At 53.4% G+C, this 22017-nt stretch overlaps 3 protein-coding genes across 10 annotated transcripts in view; 2 read left to right on the forward strand and 1 right to left on the reverse strand.

The window, feature by feature from the left end:
* Positions 1–340: 340 nt before the first annotated feature.
* FNDC4 (fibronectin type III domain containing 4) lies at positions 341–6237 on the forward strand. The gene is made up of 6 exons (NM_001318412.2): positions 341–485; positions 3040–3155; positions 3336–3540; positions 3841–3930; positions 4253–4386; positions 4999–6237. Exons 1-6 carry the CDS (start codon positions 413–415, stop codon positions 5032–5034), a joined length of 654 nt encoding a protein of 217 aa, NP_001305341.1. The 5' UTR covers positions 341–412; the 3' UTR covers positions 5035–6237.
* Positions 6238–7204: 967 nt separating this feature from the next.
* Positions 7205–15499, reverse strand: LOC421982 (numb homolog (Drosophila)-like). Of its 8 annotated transcripts, none has more exons than XM_040698029.2 (10): positions 15379–15499; positions 14240–14330; positions 12562–12704; positions 11952–12064; positions 10960–11074; positions 10545–10617; positions 10000–10112; positions 8988–9037; positions 8085–8170; positions 7205–7919 (listed from the first exon to the last, which is right to left on the reverse strand). In XM_040698029.2, the coding sequence occupies exons 3-10, from the start codon at positions 12679–12681 to the stop codon at positions 7756–7758; spliced, it is 834 nt and encodes a 277-aa protein (XP_040553963.1). In that variant the 5' UTR covers positions 12682–12704; positions 14240–14330; positions 15379–15499; the 3' UTR covers positions 7205–7755. The 8 variants fall into 8 exon arrangements, with proteins under 8 accessions (XP_040553963.1, XP_046795350.1, XP_040553961.1 ...); XM_046939394.1 differs by having other exon boundaries at positions 12562–14090; XM_040698027.2 differs by adding an exon at positions 13971–14090 and having other exon boundaries at positions 14240–15499.
* A 55-nt stretch (positions 15500–15554) lies between these two features.
* The window catches only part of IFT172 (intraflagellar transport 172), a 33724-nt gene continuing 27261 nt past the window's right edge, over positions 15555–22017 (forward strand). Inside the window, exons 1-7 of the mRNA XM_015285006.4 lie at positions 15555–15717; positions 15808–15951; positions 16050–16162; positions 17522–17561; positions 19815–19880; positions 20477–20556; positions 21487–21574. Of these exons, the coding sequence (XP_015140492.2) occupies positions 15679–15717; positions 15808–15951; positions 16050–16162; positions 17522–17561; positions 19815–19880; positions 20477–20556; positions 21487–21574 (570 nt within the window). The 5' untranslated portion in view covers positions 15555–15678. The remainder of the gene's footprint in view (positions 15718–15807; positions 15952–16049; positions 16163–17521; positions 17562–19814; positions 19881–20476; positions 20557–21486; positions 21575–22017) is intronic.

Here is a 22017-nt window from a genome sequence, read left to right on the forward strand (position 1 = left end):
CCCACACCACATCCTTATCTCCGCATAGAAGAGATGTGGATTTGAAGGCTGTGGATAAGGGATCGGTTGGAAGGTCGCAGCCGGAGGCTCCGCGTCCGTCCGGGTGGACGAGCGGTGTCCCCCAGCGGTCCGCCCTGGGACGGGCCACGCTCGGGCATCGGCCCGCGGGAAGCCGACGAGGTTGAACGAGGCCAGGAGCGATGCGCGGAGGCCGGGAACGACGCCGGAGGGCGCTGCGGTGCCGCTCGGGGCTGCGGGGCGGAGCCGGGCCGGGGAGGGAGGACCGTCCCGCCCCAACACCCCCGCGCTGCGGTCGGGGCTCGGCCCCGCTCCGTCCCCCGGCGCAGGGAGCGGGCCGGTGCCAGGGCTGCCGCCCGGGGCAGGGCTGCGGTCCGGGGCCGGCCCCGCCGCCATGGCCCGCTTCTCGGCGTACCTTAACCCCGTGCTGGTGCTTTTCAGCTGCGACCTGTGCCTGGTGCGAGCCAGTAAGTGCCGCCGGGGGACGGGATGGGGATGGGGATGGAGATGCGCTGGGGATGGGGATGGGGATGGGACAGGTATGGCGGGCGGCGGTGCCCCGGGGCTGTCCCGTGAGCTGTTCCCCGTGGCTGCCGTGCCTGCATCCCTCCGGGCGTTGCTGCCCGGCTGTCCCCGCGCTGCTGTCGGTTCAGACTGAGGTGATGCGCTTTAAGCCGGGCGCTGCTCTCTTTCCTTCCCCGACTCACCTCCATGGCGATGCCCGCCGCTCTCTGTTGGCCCCTTCTGCATTGCTACGTTCTGGCAACCCGTCACGGCGGGATGGGCTGCTTCATACCGAGCCCGGCCTGCTGGCCGTCCCCTGCTGTCCCCTGGCAGCCTCGTTGCACAACAGGAACTCCGGGGCCCGTGGCATTTGGGAAGAAATGCAGTTAAAAAGTGACCCCTCGTCTTCAGGCGCGTGGTGCGAGGCTGGCCGCCCTGCTGCAGGGATGGATGGCTTGGACCAACATCTGTGCCCTTGAGCAGCGGTGCCAAGGGCACAGGTCCTCCTCCAGAGGCACGGCAGGACAGGGAGAGAGTGTGTGGGACTGCACCCCATCCCTGTGCCCAGCCACGTCCGCCAGTGCTGCTACTGGGGTGCATCCATCCAACACCTCCGTGGTAGCAGGAAAGGGTGCTCCAGGCCATCAGCTTCTTTCTGTGGTGCTGCCCCATTCTTTGATAGGGTTTTAATCAGAAGCGAAGCTGAATAGCTTATAAATGATGCAGGATCATTAGCGCTGAATGCACTGCGTGGGGCTGAGCTCGGGGAAAAGCATGCCACAGAGCCCAGCAGTCTTGGAGGAGCTTGGCTGTATAAAGGTGTTTTCAAGAGTCATATCAGAGTGCAGATGTTTTGCAGCCCTGGCACTCAGATCTTTATGACACAGAACTGCTCCGACCGGAGAACGTGGGTTTGATGTGGGGATCCTTCTGTGGCGAGAACTCTCCTTTGGAGCTCTTTTCCCAGTGACATTCATCTTGTGTATCCTTGGGGTTTAACATTGTCCCCGTGTTTCCAGAGGGAACTTGTAGAGTCATAGAATCGTTCAGGTTGGAAAAGACCTCTCACATCCCCAAGTCCAACCCGAGCTCACCCCACCATGCCCACTGCTCACATCCCGCAGTGCCACATCCCCACGGTTCTGGAACACCTTCAGGGACAGTGACCCCCCCACCTCCCTGGGCAGCTGTGCCACTGCAGCACTGCTCTTTATGAGAATTTTTTCCTAATACCTGACCTGAACCTCCCCATGCACAACTTGACGCTGTTACCTCTCATCCTATTATCTGGTTCCAATAGCTGACTCTTTCTGTCCTCACTCTTCCTGCTAGGTGTGCAAATCCCACATGCTCATCATGTGTTCTCTACAGCAAACCAAGTGACACGTCCCAGTCCACGTGGACCCAGTAGCACGGATCATGGATCACTGCAATGACCTTACTCTCAAACCGTAGTGACTCAGTCCCATGTCTCAGCATCCCCGGCGTGAAGCTGGGCTGGGCCATGCTGTCTTTCTGCAGAGCCTAGAAAATTCTGCAGGCTCCATACATAGACTCTTGCATTGCCGAGATGTCAGACCTTTAATTTCTCTGCAAATGCGTTGGGCATGTTCAAACCTTTCCTCACTCTGTTAGATGTAAAAGTCCACCTAATTTATTATGGTGGTGAAGCACCAGGTCTTGTTCTCGGCCCGAGGCCAAATGGCAGCAGGATGTGGCCACATCCGTAGCACTGAGCTCACACGTTCCAAAGAGCGTAAGAGCACATCAGGGCTATGTGCTGGGAATGGCCCATAGCTCCTGAGCCGTATCCCTGAAGGGTTTTGGCATGTACTGCCCAGCTCAGACCTCAGCAGTTCCAGGGGCTGCAATGAGGAAGCAGCAGTGGTGCAGCCTGTGGGTCAATCCAAAGGATGGCAGTGGCTCAGCATTGCTGTCAGCTTTAGAGCTGATGGCGTTGTACTGTCAAAGTCAGCTCTGCCCTCTGCACTGGGCTTTCCTCCCCAGTTTGGAGCAGGGAGCAGTGCCAGGCAGATGAGGTGCCCAGGCTGAGCTCTGTAGTGTGTTTATTCCAAGCTGCCCCATTTTTCTGTCACAGTTGATATATAAATACTGTGTCTGTGCCGCTTCCTACGCAGCCCTGGGTGGTGTGCCAGGCATTCATGATGTGCACATGCACAGGGCAGCCCCAGAGATTGGAGGATCCTCATTTCACTGTCACAGTTGTGGTTGAAGTGCTGCATTAATGTAGGGCTTGTTTGGACTCAGAACCCCACAGAAGCGTGGGACTTTACTACCAAGAAGCTGCTGTGTCTGGGCTGAGCAGCAGCATGCCACGCCAGGCAGCCCTGCTGCTACTCTGTAGGATACTTTCCAACAGATGAAAATCTGAGCTGCAGTGGGCGAATGCTGGAGAAAACCCCCGTGGTTGGAGGGAAAAGAAGGGACAAGTGCCTTTTCTGACAGATCTTTTGCCTCTCTCCCGTGCCTCCCCTCGGTCCACCCCTGCTCACCCAGACAGGCCGCCGTCCCCCGTCAACGTGACTGTGACGCAGCTGAAGGCGAACTCTGCCACCGTCTCTTGGGATGTGCCAGAAGGAGACGTGGTCATCGGCTATGCCATCCTACAGCAGGTGTGTCCCCGGGGGTCCCTCTGGCCGCACAGGGATGCTGCGGAGCCAGGTGCCGGCCCACCCCAGGGGTGGAGGATTGCCTGGGAAGGGAGGAGCGAGGGCACTGCGCTCAGCAGAGCCCTGCAGGCAGGGTGCAGCTGGGATCAACTCCCTGGGGATGACAGCTCTTCACTCTGGCAGCGGCAGGATGGTCAGATGCAGCGCTTCATCCGGGAGGTGAACACCACCAACCGGGCCTGCGTGCTGTGGGACCTGGCAGAAGATGCCGATTACATCATCCAGGTGCAGAGCATCGGCCTCTATGGGGAAAGTCAGGCCAGCAAGCGTGTCCACTTCAGGACCCTGAAGGAGACTGACCGCCTCCCCTCCAACAGCTCCAACCAAGGTGAGGGCATTGCCCAAGTGCCACCCGTAGGGCCGTCTCCTTTCCACTTCGTAGCCACGTTGTGCCTGTTGCCTGGGGGTTGCCTAAATGCTGGCTGTGAATCCAAGAGAGATGATGTACAACATGGGTCTTTACAGAAAGCCGTAGGCTGCGTGCCTTCTTCCCAGTCAACATTTGTTTGTCAGGGGGAGGTGGGCCTCTCTCTGTGGCTCCTCAGATCCTTGAATGATGCTGGTCATGAGGTGGGTTCTGCTGGGAGGGTGAACGCTGCCAGCCCTGTCCGGCTGCTCTTCTCCGTAGGTGACATCACCATGGAAGGGCTGGACAAAGACAGGCAACTGCAGACAGGAGAGATCATCATCATCGTGGCCGTGCTGCTCATGTGGGCAGGTGAGTGCCACTAACAGCATTGTGGCAGTCTGGGACAGAGGCACAGTCTTGGGTCCACAGAGAGGATGGGGCTCAGAGAGTGCAGAGGAGTGCTGGCACAGTCCTGGCATCCTCCTTCCTTGCAAGTCCATTGGGACTGGTTCTTCTAGGTGCCTCTGGCTCCATTTTCATAGAATTGTTAAGGCTGGAAAAGACCTCTAAGGTCATCAAGTCCAACCATCGCCCCCACCCCTGGGTCTGGCTGCTCTCCCGCTGTAACAATGGGGAGGGGAGCAGGGGGCAGCTGGCATGAGGGAGTCCTTCATCCCTCCTCTTTCTGCAGCGGTGATCGCCCTCTTCTGCAGACAGTATGACATCATCAAGGACAACGACTCCAATAACAACAAGGAGAAGACGAAGCCATCCTCGGAGCACAGCACTCCAGAGCGACCCACTGGAGGACTGCTGCGGAGCAAGGTGAGGGGGAGGGCTGACAGGAGGGCTGGCACGTGACATCTGCTGTGCCTTAGTGGCTGGACAGGTTCTTGCTCTCTCCAGAAATAGAAAACACTCCGGTTTGTGTCCTCGCCCCAAAAGCTGAGGACTTGCAGTGAGCCCTGGGGTAGTCTGTGTGCCCCATGTGTGAGTGCAGGAGAAACACCCATAGTGATGGCAGGACACCTCTGCTGGGATGGCTCCCACGTTGCAGGATGGTAGCTGTCCTCTAGCTGCAACAGCCAGTGCTTGCCCCATTACCGTGCCCCATCACCACCCCACATTGAGGCTACACCTCTTCTGCATCTCAGAGAGGTCAGCACCCGACTTGTTCCTCATTACTCAACAAAGACTGATTTATAACTCTCATGGCACATGCTCTAATGGGACGTTGCAGTAGTTTTTTCTCTTGGATCTCACCTGCCTTCTCTATCCATGGTGCAAACTCCATTCACATGTTGCCCCCTGGCCTGTTTCTCTGTCCCCTTGGTTTCCCGGACTTTGAGGGCCAAGTTCTCTTTTATCCTCCAGATTTTCCATTCCAAGGTCTCCATAAAGCATAGCCTTAAAGCATTTTTTTTTTCCCTCCCGTAGAAGAAGTCTCCCTCTGTCAACATAATCGAGGTGTAAGTGCAGCACCAGCTCTGCATCTGGGCTCCTGGGCATCGTGTCAGAGCCAAAACAGGCCTTGGAAGAGGAGGCAGCACCAGGCAGCCAGCCTGGAACTCTGCATGCGAAGATCCACGTATCCGAACTTACGCTTTCCCAAGGGCACCTGTCTGGGGATGTGCATGGAGTTGGCTCCCGGCCGTGCATGCATGCCTGGCCCCGCTTCCCTGCCGCTACGGAGCGTGGAGCTGAGCGATGGAGTGTGGGTATGCCACCAGCCTGTGGGGGAGCGGAGGGGCTGCTGCCCTGTCCTGTACACAGCCCTGGGGGGGAGGCAGCATCCCAGAGCCCAGGCTTGGCCAGTGGCTGGGGTGCAGCTGTGTGGCACCAGACTCCTGCCCAGGAGGTGTTCTGGGGCAGATCTGGCTCTCTCTGCTGTGCTGCAGGGGAAGGATCTGCACCCTTTTGGCCCCAAGGCTGAGGGGAGGGTGCGGTGCAGGCGCTGGCCGCAGTGCTGCCAGCGAGGTCATGGCAAAGCGGCAGGGGGGTCTGCAGGGCTGGGCTCTGAGAGCGGGTCCCTGCTGGAGGATGGGGCCCACTGCACCCCCTCATTGCAGGCTTCCCACGCCTCGCCCTGCTGCAGGGGACAAAAACACAAATGAGAGCTTGAGGAGTTAGTGCTGCTGCAGTGCCTGGCTGGGCTGCAGCAGGGCAGGGAGCGTCAGTCCCGTGGGTGAGGCGAGGCTCACAGAGCCATGGGAACGGGTCTGGCCGGCGCACTGCTGTGGCTCTGCCACTTCTCCGTCAGGGCTCAGTGTGCGTGCACTGCATGCATAATGCAGCCAGCCTGGCTGGATTGGGGGGATGCGTGCTGTATCCGAGGCTGAGGTCTGGCCCAGCCATGCTCTCTTGCCAGAGGCAGGGGATGCAGGGTGACACGAGGAGCCCCGCTGCCACAGAGGCCGTGCCAGGTGCCCTGGCTGCTGCTCTTCCCTCCGTGCTCTGCTCTGTGGCTGGTCACCGAGCCGGGCGCTGGCTCTGCAGCCCTGGACTCAAGCATCACAGGATCCAGCGTCTTCCAGGAATAAACCTCCCAGCAAAGCACTTTCAGGACTCTCACTTCCAGGTGCTGTTCAGCTCCTGCTGCAGGACTGGATTGGGAAGGGACAGGGTAAGCAACTCCCTGTGGCGGGGTCTTTTCAATAAAAGCATCCTGGCTCAAAAGCAGCGTTGTCCCTGTAGTACTGCAGGTGTGGGAGGGGAGGGGGGCACATGCATACAATCGCTTCTTGCACTTATGTGTATGGCCCTGTTCTTGATAGCACATGCTCTGCGGCAGGTCCTCTAAGGCCATCTTGCACTTCTTTCTGGCCTTTGAGAAAGCACCAGTGCTGCAGGCTGGCCTGTCATGCTGTAGGACACGCAGCTGCTGAAGGAAGATGATGCCAGGGCTCAGCAGGCTGCTGGCAGGAGGCCGTGCTGCTCCCCATCAGGTGAGGACAGCAGAGTACAAAAACTGTGGCCAAATAAAAAAGAAACACAATGTCTCTCACGTTATACATAGTAGGCACAGCAACTGTTCCAGGCTCACACAAGGAGCTAGAAGATGTTCACTGCAGCAGCAGCTGGTAAAACCTAGGATTAACTGCAGACCTGACACCCACCAAGTCCTGCAAGAAGTCACACAGGGCTGCAGTGTGAGCACAGGCACACTGCAGCAACCTCATGTCTCAGGGAGACAGAGGCAGTTAACACTGCCTCGAGTCTGACAGCTCCCAGGCAACAGGTACAGCCCACTGCCTTCCCCAGTGGCAGGAGATGGTGAAGCAGAATTATTCACAGTGAGAACAGCCTGCAAACCTGGCTGGAGAAATTAGGCATGCTGCTGGCCATACCTCCACACCACAGACCAAGTGCAGCAGGACAGCAGCAGAGGAAAGCAGGCACAAGGTTGGAATGAGTGGAGAGCTGCTGATACATGGGGTATTATGCTATCTCCAGCCTCTGCAGGGTCCACTGTCAGCTCCTGCTGTGCAAACATTCACTGGTGCACGTGGAGCCCCCAAGGCTCCTTGACATCCCTCTGACACAGCACCAGCCATGCCTTCCTGCAGGTAGGGCAGTGGTCACAGTACTTCACGTGCTTGCACAAGACCCCTACTGAGCACTACAAAGCAAATGGACAACTGTAAAAAAAGAAAAAAAACAACCCTCAGTTTATTTCCCTACAAATGCAGAGCTTTCCTTTCAAAAAACAGCTCGCTTCACTTGTGGGAAAGTGCAGGGCTGAACTGCAGGGGCAAGGCCCCTCCAGGCCAAGAGCTATGGCTTCCCAAGGGTCATATGCACCTTCAATTTGCTGAGCAAGCCCCGTGCCCAGCGGGCTGCTCTGCCTCACCTGCTCCCTGCTGCCACTACAAGAAGCAAAGTTAGATCAGCACAACCCCGGGTGCACCGCCTACATCCTGCAGGCTCAGGGCACGCGGGGTGGCTATGCCTGTACCAGGAGCAGGCAGATCAATGAACGCCAGTCCAACAGCCTTAAAGGGGAGCAGGGAGCAACTGCAGTTTGAGGCGGTTCATGCAGGTGGGCAGCAGAACAAGGAGTGGGCATCAAAGTCCATGCGCTGCACGGCAGCAGTGCTGACAGCCCCTGCCTGGGGGCAGGGCAGGCACTGACCGGCCTGGGTGCAGGCACAGGGTGAATCCTGAGTGGCTGCTCCGTTGCTGCAGAGACGTGGCTTAGCTCAGGGGATTCTTGGGGTGATCAGCCCCAGGGCCAGCTGCGGGGGGGTCTCCAGCTCCTCCCGGCTCCTTCCGGCTGCCTGGGGGCTGCCCCAGGCGGGGCCAGCTCAGCGGCAGCTGTGCAGTAGATGAGCTCGTTCTGGGCACAGGAGGTGCCAACTCTGAAAAGCAAGAGGGAGGGAGATCTGGTCCATAACATTTGTGGTTGGAAACCCAATATGGACAGGGAGGGGAAGCAGACCTCCCCAAGAGAGCCATCAACCTCCTCCCTCTGCAGAGGCCATGCTGGAGGAGGTAGAAAAGCAATATAGAGGGAGAGAGCTTACCTGTTGGTCCATGGGCTCCCTTCCCCAGCTCCTCCATGCAGCTTTGGAAGAGAACAGAGCACCCATCATCTCCAAGCAAGCACCTGCTGAGAGACCCATGCTCATGACCCTGCCAAAGTAGGCCCAGCAGTACTAGGCTCTCAGACTGCAGAAGGCCCTAGCCTACTTGCTACCAAACCCTTTCCCCAGGTCATCCTGTCCTAATGCTGCAAAGCCACATCTCCTCCCATCAAGAATCCCCCAAGAACAAGTGGCCACATCAAAGGACACATACACACCTTCACTCTTTGCATGTGCTGATCCCCAGATGTCACCTGCTTAGAGCAGTCTCAGCCTGCTGGCATTGCCAGACCCATCAGGCACTGGCTTGACAGGTGCATGAGAACAGCCATAATGGAACAGGCTCAGCAAGCCCACCACTACACGAACCTCTGCAAAGACCTATGGGTTACTCCTCCACTTCTGGCCCCCTCCCAAGCTCAGTCCCAGCTCCTAGTCCACACCATCAGCATAACTGGGCATCCAACCTGGCCTAAGCCCACAGAAACCAGGGGAACGAGAGGGCCAGCTCTTGGTTCAAGCACATCTGGATGGGTTGTCCTCAGCAAAGAGTGGCAGAAACATACCCAGAGATGTCTCTCGTTCTGGCCTGAGGGTAAGTATCAATCCCTCACTGCAAGAGCTGAACTGCAAAATATCTGTCCTTCCACAACTCAGCCCCCTATACATTCAACCTCAGCTGACAGAGACAGAGAAAGCAGCAGAAAGCTCCCCCACAGATTTAATCTGAGCTCCCACAAAGCTCAAGGCTTCAGTAGTACCCCTTGCTTGGGAAACAAAGAAGGAAACAAGACAAGGTGCACCAGAGCATTCCTTACACACAGGCAGCAGCTCACCACCTACCCAGATAAAGTTTCATCGAGGTTTTCATCTTCCTCCTCCTCTTCCTCCTCCTTGCAAGCAAGCAAACAAACAAACAGAAAAGTAGGTCTCTACCAGGATCCAGTCTGGGATGCCCAGAGCCTCTTCTGGGGCAGCAGGGCTGTCCCCAGCACCTTCACAAGACAGTCACCCACCAGGCATGACAAGGACAAGACTCATCTGCAAGCAGGAAGGGGAAAAATGGCACCTGCAGTACTGGGCTGATGAAATCCTTGGAGCTCAGACACAGCCACACAAGGGAAGAGACAGACCAAGGTTCTCCTCACATTCCCCAAGCCAGCAGAGCACCAAACACAGGGCGTGAACTGGGGATGAGCCACCAAGCTGAGATAGCTGCTGCACACAGCACACCTTTGCCTAGAGACTGGAGCAGGGCGAGCATGTCCCAGCTGGAGGGCCAGGCAGAGAACCACCTGGAGCACGCTGCAAGCAATGATAGCCCCAACCACTGCCAGGCTGGGCCAATGCTGGAAGCACGAAGTCAAGAAGCAAGCATTCAGAGGCTCCTGGGCAGGGACACAATGACAACAGAGACTTGCAACACTAGAAATGCTGTGACTGGCTCTGGGCATTCAGAGAATGCTGTGCAGGTGGGCAGGGCTGAGCCTTATCCCAGGCTGGCAAGAGGACGACCAGACAAAGGTTCCTCTCCTTGAGAGAGGCTGTCTCACCCGAAACCATGGCACCAAGTACGCAGAGCAGGTCCCAGCTCCCTGTGCAACAGGGCTGGCTGCTGCAACACTGAGCCTGACAGGAGAGCTCCTGGAGCAAAGATCACCTGAAGCTCCTGCCTTGTGAACCAGACAGAGCACAGAGTGCTCCTTGTCACGTCAGGCCCGCACGTACAAGGGGGGCTGTGCAGACACCAACAGGAGCCTGAAAGGCCAGGAGGAGGGAGCTGCATAAGGGTTACTCTTCTCCTGCCCTAATGCGTGACAGCCCTGGGCATGGGCCAGACTTGCACATACTGTACCCCAAATTGGTGTCTGAAGGGAGGGCTCCCCGGGGGAGCTGGCTCACTTGCTCTGCTGGGCTCACTGCGCTCCAAGACACATGGAGGGTGAAGGGGCTGTTCCTGCCTAGAGCCTGGGACAGGGCAAAAGCAGCAGAGTTAGCGCCTGGAACTTGAACAAGGCTCAGCAGGGGATGTGCAGGCAGGACTGTGGGCAAGAGACAGATGCCCCAGTTGTGCTTGGGGAACGGTGCAAACAAACATGGGAGCAGGGTGGGGGGGACACTGCTCAGGGCAGGTCCCACAGAGCCCTGAGCTGTGCAATAGCTCAGCAGTGCAGAGGAGGTCAGCATGGATAGCAGGGACACCCCCAGCCAGAGACAGGGCAGGCTCCCCTCATGGGGAAGCAGCAGAGAGCACAACAGCAAGGACAGTGCCCTGGCTGGTGCATTTCACCACCCAAGCAGCAAGCCGTCTCTCCTCCATACAGCCCAAAACAGGATGTGGCAATGTAGACCCCAATCCCACGACTAGGCAGAGGGAAATGTCAGAGAAATTCCTCCTACCTGCATTTGCTGCTTCCCAGAGATCCAGTGCCATTTGGAAGGCCTGGGCCACTGTCAGAGTCACAGCCTGGGCCTGTGTACAAGAAAGAGGGGAAGAGTCTACTTCCATCTCTGCCCCCAAGCCATGGCAATAGCACTGCCCAAGAACAGAGGTGCAATGCTTGTGTGGAAGGCCAGGGCTCAGTGCTCTGCCAGTCTGTGCCTATGGGCCAATCCTTCCCAACAGGAGATCCCAAAGGAGCTGGGACAGAAGAACCTCCTGTTGCTCATCATCCACCTCTGCACAATGTGAGGAAACGTGCATTCCCTGGCTCTATTTCCAGGTAGGGTCACAGAAGTAAGGGCCTGCTCTCTCTGAAGGGGAAGAAGAAAGGGCTTCATACCCACCCTCAAAGAGCCAAAGAGAAGTGCTTACAATCTTCTTCTTGGGTGACAGGAAGGCATGGCACTCCAGCGCCCCACTCTCCTGGCTCTGCGCAACGTAAGCAAAGACTTTGTTCTGCAGCTTGTCTGTTGTGCAGTAGGAGATCCTATGGGCAGAGAGGAGCTGCTCAGAGCAACAAGGGAACCCAGCACAGGTCTGCTGTGCTCCCAGTACACCAACAAACAGAAGAGACAGCCTGAGACTTTCACCTGCCCTGGATAACCAGAAGCCCAGCTCCCCTGAAAGGACAAAGGCTGCCTTGCACCTACAGTGTGCTCTTCAGCCTTCTGATGCCTTATTCAAGCCTAGGTGTGAACTCAAGCACTGAACCAAAAGGAGCATAGGAAAGCAAGAGCACAACTAGAGGCCAGGCAATGCGATGCTCTGCTTTGGTGTATGAGCTCTTGTGCTGAGTCCCAACTTTTGCACCAAGGACACATCCTGACTCTGCTTCTCAACTAGCGGTCAGCCTTCAGCCATGCTCCCCTCCCACAAACACACAGCCAAAGTACAACTGGCAGTGGTAAGGAGGGTACAAACAAACAGTAAAGCAGCTCTTTAAACTGCCTTTAGCTAGCTCAAGTGAGCTGCAGGCCAAGGCACACTCAGGCCATTGCAGCTAGAAGGCAGAAGGGTGGTCCTCTGGTTCTTCATCAGCAAAATAAAGGTAGGAGTGCAGTCTTGCCCTACTTGTGGAGGTCTTCTATTCATCAGCCCCAGTCTGACATCCTGCTGAACACAGGACACAGAAGAGACAAGCAGGGTCCACAGAAAAGGCCAGATACCAATGGAGAACACAGGTTGCCCAGGTTCCTGCATGCCTTCAGATCCAGGCAGTGCTGTGGGGGTCAGCACAAGGCCCAGCCCCCCCCTTGCTGCTCAAGATCCCACCAGTCTCCTGCTGGTTGCTCAGGAACACCCAGAATCATAGGATCATCTAGGATCACCTCCCTTACCCAGGCCCTCCTGCATGCCATGCCCACCTGTAGATAGAGATGTTCTCAACCATCTCCTTTGTGTCGGCATCCTGCAGTGAGATGCCCCTTGGAGACACTGTCAGAATCACCTTCTGGAACTTGCGAGCTCCCACCCGTGCCTGGAAGTGGAGAGACACCAGACATCTTTGAAGACCCAGCGAGGGCCCTCACCCCAGAAACCCCCCCCATACACTGCACAGAATGTCACTCACTTGGACCCATGCTGCAGAGGTTCCTGCCAAAGGGACAGGAAAGCAAGAGCCTGGAGATCAGGCACATCCTGTGTAGGATACCTCAGGAGTCCCTTCATGCTATTGCCATGCACATGGGAAAGGACAGACCACATCTTCCCCATTTCTCACCCTTCTCTCTGTGAGAAGAGGGACAAAGTCCTGCTCCCAGCTGCTTGGAAGTGGGCAACAGTGGCTGTCCTGCAGAAAAACAGCTTCCTCCAAAGCACTGAGATGGAGATCAGCCTGTCACTTGCAAGCTACCCTCCCCTTGGGAACAGCACAGTCCCTAGATGGAGCTCAGGACTGTGATGTCAATGCTTCCCAAGTCTACTTGCCAGCTCCAAACTGGCACTTCTCTACCCCAGCACAGAGCTGACTCTCACCGTGGCGACGATCCGGCGGATGGCAGCAGCTGCCATGTCTTCCCCTTTGGGTTTCTCCACGAGAGTCATGCCTAGATACTTCAGAGTGAAGCACATTCCCTCGAGCAATGGTTCCTGCATGTCAGCCCAGCTCTCGGGAAGCTCTGTGAAGACAAAATGATTTAGAAGCAGAAGCCACGTACCAGCAGCCCCGTGGCTAATCCCAGCAAAGCCACCTCACCTCGTTATAGCTTCAGTGCTCCCAGCAGCAGTGCTGCTACCTGCACTCACCACAGCATTCTCCTGGTTCTGTGACAATCTTGGAAGAACACAATGGGAGGAGAGCTCACCCTCGAAGCCCTTAGCCCCTAGCCCTGGAGGGCTAAGCTCTGCCAGCAAAGACTAAGCTCCTGCATATCTGCACAGGACCTCAGATCTGCATAGTGTTCAGTGCTATCCATCAAAACCTAAACATTTCCAGGCCTCAGCTCCTTCACTCAAGCAGTGTGTGCTATGAACTGCATTCACCTCATTCGCTTCAGGTGCTGCCACACCTCAGGAACAGCAGTATTTGCTGCCCCACTCAGATCAAAATGCCCAAGCTGTCTCAGTGCAAGCAAAGCCAAACTATTACCTGCTGTTATCCGTAGCAGCAGGCTGCCAGGAGAGGGGCAGAATGGCCAGCACTTACAGCTGAAGCAGAGGTGACTGGGAAGCAATCATCCTATATAGGCTCTGTGTTAGAGAACAGCTTAGATTGGCATTTAAAGAGTGCAAGCTAGCTTCCAGAAGAATGTGCTTTATGGATGAATTCCAACGAATAGAGGGAAGAGAACAACATGTGCATTACTGGTCTATTAAAAAAAAATAAAGGACAAAGAGCATCTGTTCAAAAACTACCCTCATTAGTGAGGAATTTCTTCCTCGTGTCTAATCTAAATCTCCCTTTTTAGTTTAGAGTTGTTATCCCCTGTCCTATCATTGCACCCTCTGACAAAGGATCATGGAACTGTTTGAGCTGGAAGGGATCTTTTAAAGTCATCTGGCCCAACTCCCTGCACTGAACAGGGACACCCACAGCTCCATCAGGTGCTCAGAGCCCCATCCAGCCTGACCTTGGGTGTCTGCAGGGACATCCACCACCTCTTTAGGCAACCTGTATCAGTGCTTCACTAAAAGAGTCCCTCCTCAGCTGTCCCATAGGCCTCTGGGTACAGGAAGGCAACAAAGAGGTCTCCCCAGAGCCTTCCCTTCTCCAGGCTGAACACCCCAGCTCCCTCAGCCTGTTCTCACAGGAAGGTGTTCCAGCCCCCTCAGCATCCTCATGGTCTTCTCTGAACCCATTCCAACAGATCCACGTCTTTCTTATGTTGGAGTTCTCAGCACTTTTGGTGGGGTCTCAAGAGAGCAGAGCAGAGGTGGACAATTACCTCCTCAGTCTCCTCAGATTCCCTGGGGAGGGCCCTCAGCACGTTCAGCTTCCTTCAGAAGCTGATTTACTTCACATTCTGGATGTGCTGGTAGAAGAAGGAGCTCTCGCACCACTGTTACTAACAGAGGACACAAAAAACAAGCACTGTAAAAGCATCCATTCGAGCTCTGCTCCCAACAGATAAAGCCAACAAAAAGCTCACTCTCATCAAAGACAAAACCCGTTTATGAGATCAGTGCTATACACAAAGGAACACCTCTTTCATACCAAGTGCTTCCTCTGGGGATGCTTTTCAAGGACAGATGAAGCAGAATTGAGCACGCATTTACCTCCTCAGACCTCAGAAAGCAGAAGGATGCTGACAAAGAAGATCGCAGAATCACCATAGAATCACTGAGGTTGGAAAAGAGCTCTAAGATCATCTAGTCCACTCATCCAACCCACCTCCCCATGCCCACTGCCCACGTCCCTCAGCGCCACATCTACCCACTTCTGGAACACCACCATGGACAGTGACCCCACCACCTCCCTGGGCAGCTGTGCCACTGCAGCACTGCTCTTTCTGAGAAGAAATGCTTCCTAATACCCAACCTGAACCTCCCCAGGCACACGAGGTGATCACCTCTTGTCATACAGCAGTTACCTAGGAGAAGAAGCCAATCCCCACCTCATTACAACACCTTTTCAGATATAGAGAACCATGAGATCTCCCCTGAGCCTCCTCCTCAGCTGCCCCCCATTAACACTTGTGCTCCACACCCCTCACAGTTTCACTGGCATTCTCTCCACATAACGCCTCTCTCCAGGGCCTCAATGTCTTTCTTGGAGCCAGGAGCCCAAAACTGAACACAGCACAAGGTGCAGCCTCACCTGTGTTGCATAGGATGAGAAGGGTTAAGGTACTGGGAGTCTGTCTGGATTCACCCAGAGGAGGAGGGACAAGGACCAAAGAATTCTATACACCATTAGAAGCACTAGATTCAAATGCCTCCCTGGGAATTACCTATGCACCTGCTGTTCACACTCAGATAATACTTCTCAGGGTTATTTTTCACCTCTTTCCTGGGATTAGCTCCCAGAACGTCACTGCTACGCTTATAGAACGCTCTGACCCATAATTGAAGCAACCTGAATCCACGGGGAAATCAGACGACCTCATCGCCATAGCACATAAGGCTGCAGCTACCAGGAAGCCCTCCTCAAGGCCACGTCAGGACCTCGCTCCAAGTTCTAAGCACCACTTCAGCCCCACACGGGCCGCAGCCCACCCGCAGCCGCAGCCACAGCCCGGCTCCGGGCCCACGGACCCCACTTTGTCCCAGGGCCAGCCGGGCCCATACCAGTGCTTCCCTCCCCACGGCCCTGCACCGACCCTCGGGCCCCCTCCGCCCCCGGCCCGCACTCACTGCGCCGCCGGCAGAGCCCCAGACCGTGCCGGGCGAGACGCGGACTCCGCAACACAGCGCGACCCGCCGCCCGCAGCGCCTCCATAACTGCGCCGATGCTGAGCGCTGCCGGAACTAGGACGGGGCGGGACCGGAAGTGGAGTGCTGAGAACGGAAGGGGCGGGGCACCGTAGAGCACCGGCGCGCCTGGATGACGTCATCAGCAGTGCAGGCTCAGTGGTTGCTAAGCAACGGGTGTGGGTTGTAGCGGGGTACGGCGGCTGTGCGATCGGGTGCTGCTACCGCTCTCCGTCCCGCACGATGCAGCTGCGGCACGTGAGGACCCTGCTGGCCCCGCAGGTCTAGTCGAGTCGGGTCGTTTCGGGTCGGGGGGAGCCAGGGGGAACCGGGGGGGGGGCCGGGCGCTGAGGCTGTGTGTGTGTCCCGCAGGACGGCACCGCGCGTGTGACCTGCATGGCCTGGTCGGCCAACAGCGGCCGCTTCGCCGTGTGCACCGCGGAGCGTGTGGTGCTGCTGTACGATGAGCACGGCGAGCGGCGTGACAAGTTCTCCACCAAGCCTGCCGACGCCAAGGTGAGGGTCCTGGGCCCAGGCTGTTGCCCGTGGCTGTGGGCTGTGTGGGTGGGACGTGGTGGCCTTCCTCTGGGGCTCAGTCTGTCCTCTGCCCACAGTACGGCAGGAAGAGCTACGTGGTGAAAGGCATGGCGTTCTCCCCGGACTCCACTAAAATCGCCATTGGCCAAACAGACAACATCGTCTACGTCTACAGGATCGGAGAGGAGTGGTGAGTGTGGTGGCAGTGTGCAGTGCTTCACCCACGGGAAGGACTTAGGGGTCCTGATGTGAGAAGGCCTGGCCCGAGAAGGTCAGCGGTGTCCTGGCTGATCAACAGTTGGCCACAAGTTGGCCGTGAGCCAACGGTGTGCCCCTGTGGCCAAGAAGGCCAGTGGGCCAATGGTACTTTGAGGTGTGATGCAGAGAGCACGGCCAGCAAGGTGAGGGAGGTGATCTTCTCCCTCTGGTCCACCCTGATGAGGCCACATCTGGAGCACTGTGTCCAGTTCTGGGCTCCCCACTTCAAAAAAGAGAGGGATCTCGTAGAGGGAGTCCAGCAGAGGGCCACAAAGATGATCAGATCCTGGAGCATCTCCTGTACGAGGAAAGGCTGGGAGTTCCTGGGACTCTTCAGCCTGGAGAAGAGAAGACAGAGGAGATCTCATCATTGTTTATAAATATCTGAAGTGTCAGATTCAAGTGAATGAGGCCAAGTTCTTTTCAGTGGTGTGCAACAACTGAGCAAGGGACAAAAGGCAGATATGGGAATGCAGGAAGTACCATACAAACATAAGGAAGAACTTTACTGTGAGGGTGACAGAGCACTGGAACTGGCTGCCCAGAGAAGTTGTGGGGTCTCCTCTGGAGATATTCAAGACCCATCTGGATGGGTGCCTCTGTTCTTGTGCAACTACTATAGGAAACTTTGTTTAGAAGAAGTTTGACTAAACAGTCTCCAGGGGTCCCTTCCAACCTCTACAATTCTGTGTGATTCTGTGTGTGAAGGGAGTGTTGCTGTCCATGCAGCACACTTTCTGGGTGCTGCTGTGGGTTCCTGTCCAAGCCTGATCATCAGCATAGAACATGCAGTGATACAGATCATCTAAGCTGCAGTGATTCACTCAGATCTTTCCATGGTGAGCAGCAGATAGGGTTTCCTTGAACACAGTGGAACCTGGTGGGAGCATGTGCCAACTTCTGTGGAGCTGTAGTTGTAAAGCTGACACTGCTGACCCCTGTTTGATAGGTGTGGAACGGAGACACACATCTGCCTCACCTCACACCTGTTTGCTGTTGTGTGTTGTGCTAGTGCTGATGAGAAAGGCACATCACCAAGGTTTTGGAAGCTCAGAGAATTCCCACATTTTCCCATCACCTTGGTCTTGCAAAATACATAAACTGTTTTGTTTTTTTTTTTTCCCTGAAAATTTTCTGCCTAAAATTGGCTCTTGGTAGAACATCAGCATATGGAACTTAAACAACCTGTGTTCAGCAATATTAAAATAGGTAAATATAAAGGGTGGGGTAGCCGGAATAGGCAGTTTTACCAGCTTCACCAATAGTCATTTTTGTCTGCCTTTTTCTGCAGGGGTGACAAGAAGGTGATATGCAACAAGTTCATCCAAATGGTGAGACCCAGACTCCCGTTTAACTCAATTTTCTCCCACAGATGTAGGATAGAGGCAACAGTTGGATGTCTCTCTGCTCATACTCAGAGACATATGTGGGCAAACTGTGATATTTGATTACTCAAAGACATGGATAGAAGCTAAGATAATCTCTACATTTTGAGGTATGTCTCCAAGCTTGAGAGGCCTCATAATGCTGTGATGTGACACAGTAATTAACTGACCAATGCAGTCAGTTACAAAACTTCAGGGATGACTCTTGGCTTCAGTGGACAGAATGTTTTTTTTTTGTGAGTTGAAATGGAGAAACAGAAGAGAATCTGAACCTGTTTTTTCACAGATCAGCAGAACTACATGTTTCTGCAGCTGATCAAAGATCAGACATTTGCTGTCATCCATCCATTGCTTCCTGCAGCAGAGCAATACTGGTGCCTGACTGAGACCAGAACTGGATGAAAAACTGTCAATTGATTCCCAACCAGATACCATTGCTTACTCATATCTCCTTCCATCTTTGAAGCTCAATGCATGGGCCCTTTCAGTTGGAAAAGCAATTGCACTGCCTGTAGTTGTGCCGCTGACATTTACGTTATTCCTGCAGCTCTTCCCAGTAGCAATTCTTGTGCTGACACTCAGAGAAAATCAGTTATCTGAAACGATGACAAATTAATAAAGGGCTGGAGGAGGCTGTCTAGCAATGTAATACAGAGTGGGAAGAACAGAGGATGGTGATTGGATAGAACTATAGAATATCCCAAGGTGGAAGGGACTGACAAGAATAAAGTCCAACTCCTGGCTCCACACAGGACCACTCAAAAGTTAAACCATATCTCTTAGACCGTAGTTCAAATACTTCTTGAAGTCCAGCTGGCTCGATTCTGTGACCACTCCCCTCTGAAACCTGTTCCAGAAATGCAGTGCCATTGCTTCAGGGCAGACATCCCATCTCCCCCTTTGCTCGGTATCCTGACTGACTGGATCTCTGTCCTGAACAATGCTGTTCCACTCAAATTCACCTGGATATCCTGTATATCTTCATATAGCCAAGAAGCTCCAAGAACATTCACAGTTTCACATTACCCTTTGCCTTTTGCCTGCTTTTGCACATAGACTAATTGCACGGCAGTCGCTGTATTCCACTTCTACAAAAACTGTTAATGGGCATTTTCTCTCTGTTTCTGATGGCATTTCCCCTAACCCCTTTCAACTACAAGACCCAGATAACCTCTCTTGAAAAGCATGGAAATCTAAGAAAGTTTACTGCCTCATAGAAGACCAACTATGGATCTGCATGAGCAGTTTGTTGTTCCCCAGCCACCATTTCCATTCTGCAGACAGTAGCAGAGGGGATAGATTGGTAGCCAAGTTTTGCACTGTCACAGGACTGCAGATGGAATGCTGATAGCCTGTGCATGGAGTTTTGGGCTCTTGGACTCAAGACTCACCCAGTTTAACTTGCAGTTCTGCAGGCAGCAGTATGTTCCTACACTGACGTGTTAAAAAGCCTTGTAGCTGTGACCTGATTATGTTATAGCATGTCACACTCAGACTGGATTTACATTACCAGCCAAATGTGCTTTGCTTTTTCCATATGGTTCATAATTTTAGAGTGCATCGTTACCCCAAGATTCCCCATTAACCAAAATGTAAAACATGCAGAATTCAGTTAAAATGCAGTTTCCACATGTTCTAATACTACTTAGGTTTGTAATTTCACTCAGGCTACGTCCTTGGCCTTTTTAGTGTTCTTGCTTCTCTAGTTCTACCTGCATGTGTCCCAGAGCACTCTACCCAAACACACTGAATTTTTTCAGTTCAAATGTGAAGCAGTTGAACTCTCTTTGGCCCTCTCTTACAATTAGATTTCATGGCTGGATTTATTCACCTGATCCCCACACCTTGGATTTTGAGGATTCCTTTGATTTGGATTTAGTGAACCCATTTCTGCCTGGCCTACTTGGTAGCATCTGATTACTATCTTGCTTGTAAATGAATAAAAAATAAATGAACACTATTTGATGCTCAGCTTTAGCTTTTCTTGGCCACTTACTATACCCTAGCTCACCATTACCTGATTCAGACATCAGTATGGAGTGCCTTAATCCCACACTAAGGTTCATTCCAACACTCACATCGCTTCTCTTTCTTGGTCTGGATGGTCTTACTTTTCATGAGCTGCCTTATGTAGCAGTGGGACGAGAGGCTTTTTGAGTAGGGTGGAACTTTTACTTCTTTCTTCTTCCTCTTTGGCAGAGTGCCGTGACCTGCTTATTGTGGCCAGCGGAGAATACCATTGTCTTTGGTCTTGCTGAAGGAAAGGTAGAGAAACTTGTTACGTATCTGATTTTCTTTTCCATGCAAGGTCTATGAAAACCTGCAAGCACCTGTGCTTCAGAGTAGAAAACATTACTGTGTGGGCTTAGGACACTGATCAGCAATGAAGGGATTACACCACTGGCTAAAATTTCCTGGTTTTGGTTCCCGGTTAGTTATAGAATGGCCTGGGTTGAAAAGGACCACAATGACATCTGGTTTCAACCCCCCTGCTATGTGCAGGGTCGCCAACCAGCAGACCAGGCTGCCCAGAGCCACATCCAGCCTGGCCTTGAATGCCTCCAGGGATGGGGCATCCACAGCCTCCTTGGGCAACCTGTTCCAGTGCGTCACCACCCTCAGAGTGAAAAGTCCTTGGAGGTTCTCCTGAATCCTTGGGTCCTTTTCCTGAGCTGTCCTAGAAATGTGAAAGTGTGACTGTAGCGCTAACTTTTCCGCTTGTTCTCTAACTTACCAGAAACAAATGAGCTTCCTATTATTTCTGGTGCTTATAAACTGGGAATGCTCTGGGGATATTACAGTGCAGGAAGACCACGGTTCTGTATGGGGCCGGGAGCAACACTGACCCTTCTCTTTTTCAGGTTCGTTTAGCAAATACAAAGAACAACAAGTCTTCCACCATTTATGGGACAGATTCGTATGTGGTCTCGCTAGCTTCCAAGTGAGTATGGATTGCTTTAGCTACACTGCTTTGGCTCATTCTCCTGCCCAGCCATTGGCCCTAGCAGAACTTGTAGCAATATGGGAGGTTGGCAGAGCGTCTTTATGCTGTTGGTTCTTATCAAGTTGATAGAGTTCAGTGCTTTCCAGAAGAAGTCACCTTCTAAAATGTGATACCTGGCCTCTCCACACCCTCCTCTTCCCCTTCTTTCCTCCCCAGTCTCCCCCCCCACCCTCTTTTCCTCATATTTCTAAACAGAGCTCATGCTGGTATTGATAGATGTTAATGACAAATGTGGGACTGAAATAGACAGAAGGCAACATTCATAGAATTTGTATTCCATAAATGAGTTGTCATTAAAAGTATTCATTCTGTGTACATCACATTAAGCCTGTTTCCTCTTCCTTACTCCTCCCTGTTTGCATAGAGAAGTATACAATATAATAATGCTATAGATAATGGCTTTAGTCTTGGAGTTTTTGTCCAGATGTTTTTTCTTCCAGCTGTTGTTGCTTTTAGGGATTACTGGTCTTGTAATACCCAGCCTCATTTCCAGAGGAGTTTCAATGAAAAGCTTGTTTGAAACACCTTGTTACAAAAAAAATTTATTATTATTTCACTTAAGTTTCCTTAGCCTCTACGTGTTTTAGTAACAGAGTATGTTACAGTAAATCAGTTATTGTGCTTTTATGTGATGAAGATATTTATTTGCCCACTATCCTCGCTCTATACCATTGTCAGCTTTCTTTTTACAGACACTGGTACAGTACTACATTTTCTTGTGTTCACCACCCAACTTGTGTTTGGTGAAGGTTCCCTTAATGAGGAACCACAGCCCTGTCCCTGGGACTGGCTTCTGTAGGGAGGGATAGAAAAACAAAGATGCAAGTCTTACTGCAACTTTACATCACCCTGTCTGTTTCTTTACAGTGTGTCAGGGAAGGGAATCCTGTCTGGCCATGCAGATGGAACCATAGTACGCTTCTTCTTTGATGATGAGGGCTCAGGTGAATCACAGGTATCAAAGATCCTTATTCAGTGAGCAAAATTCCTGCCTACAAAAGTTAATCCCCAGCTAAAGAACTCTGTAAAGTGATCAGGTTGTAGAGGAAGTGCAAGTCTGGAGAGAAGCAGTCTGTGTTTGCTGGAATAGATTTTGTGCAGCACTGATGTAGATGGAGCAGTAATGAGGTACTTGAAACTACTCTTGAGTGTAGTGGTAAGAAAGGAATTTATTTTGTGTGGGAGACATGAGGTTTTTCGGGTGTCTGGGAAGATCTCTGTCTTGGAAAATGATACTTTAATGGGTAGGGCTTTCAGGGAACAGTCCCAAGTTCACATTGTGTCTGTGGACGGGATGCTGTGGGCACCCAGCATTTCTCCCAAGCCTTCTGTTTCTCTCCAGAAGTCTCACTGTTTTAAGCTGTGGTGAAGAAATGCTATTCCTACTCAGATCTTTTC

Source organism: Gallus gallus, chromosome 3, assembly GCF_016699485.2.
Source record: "Gallus gallus isolate bGalGal1 chromosome 3, bGalGal1.mat.broiler.GRCg7b, whole genome shotgun sequence".
NCBI classification, from domain to species: domain Eukaryota; kingdom Metazoa; phylum Chordata; class Aves; order Galliformes; family Phasianidae; genus Gallus; species Gallus gallus.

Bases quoted from the DNA above. Each gene is read 5' to 3' on its own strand.
- FNDC4 (NM_001318412.2), top strand. From the start codon at position 413: ATGGCCCGCTTCTCGGCGTACCTTAACCCCGTGCTGGTGCTTTTCAGC. The intron at 486-3,039 runs GTAAGTGCCGCC...CTGCTCACCCAG, and splicing joins CCTGTGCCTGGTGCGAGCCA to ACAGGCCGCCGTCCCCCGTC. The intron at 3,156-3,335 runs GTGTGTCCCCGG...TCACTCTGGCAG, and splicing joins GCTATGCCATCCTACAGCAG to CGGCAGGATGGTCAGATGCA.
- LOC421982 (XM_015285030.4), bottom strand. From the start codon at position 15,463: ATGGAGGCGCTGCGGGCGGCGGGTCGCGCTGTGTTGCGGAGTCCGCGT. The intron at 12,065-12,561 runs GTGAGAGTCAGC...CTCCACTTCCAG, and splicing joins TCCGCCGGATCGTCGCCACG to GCACGGGTGGGAGCTCGCAA. The intron at 11,075-11,951 runs GTGGGCATGGCA...CTCTGCCCATAG, and splicing joins GAGAACATCTCTATCTACAG to GATCTCCTACTGCACAACAG.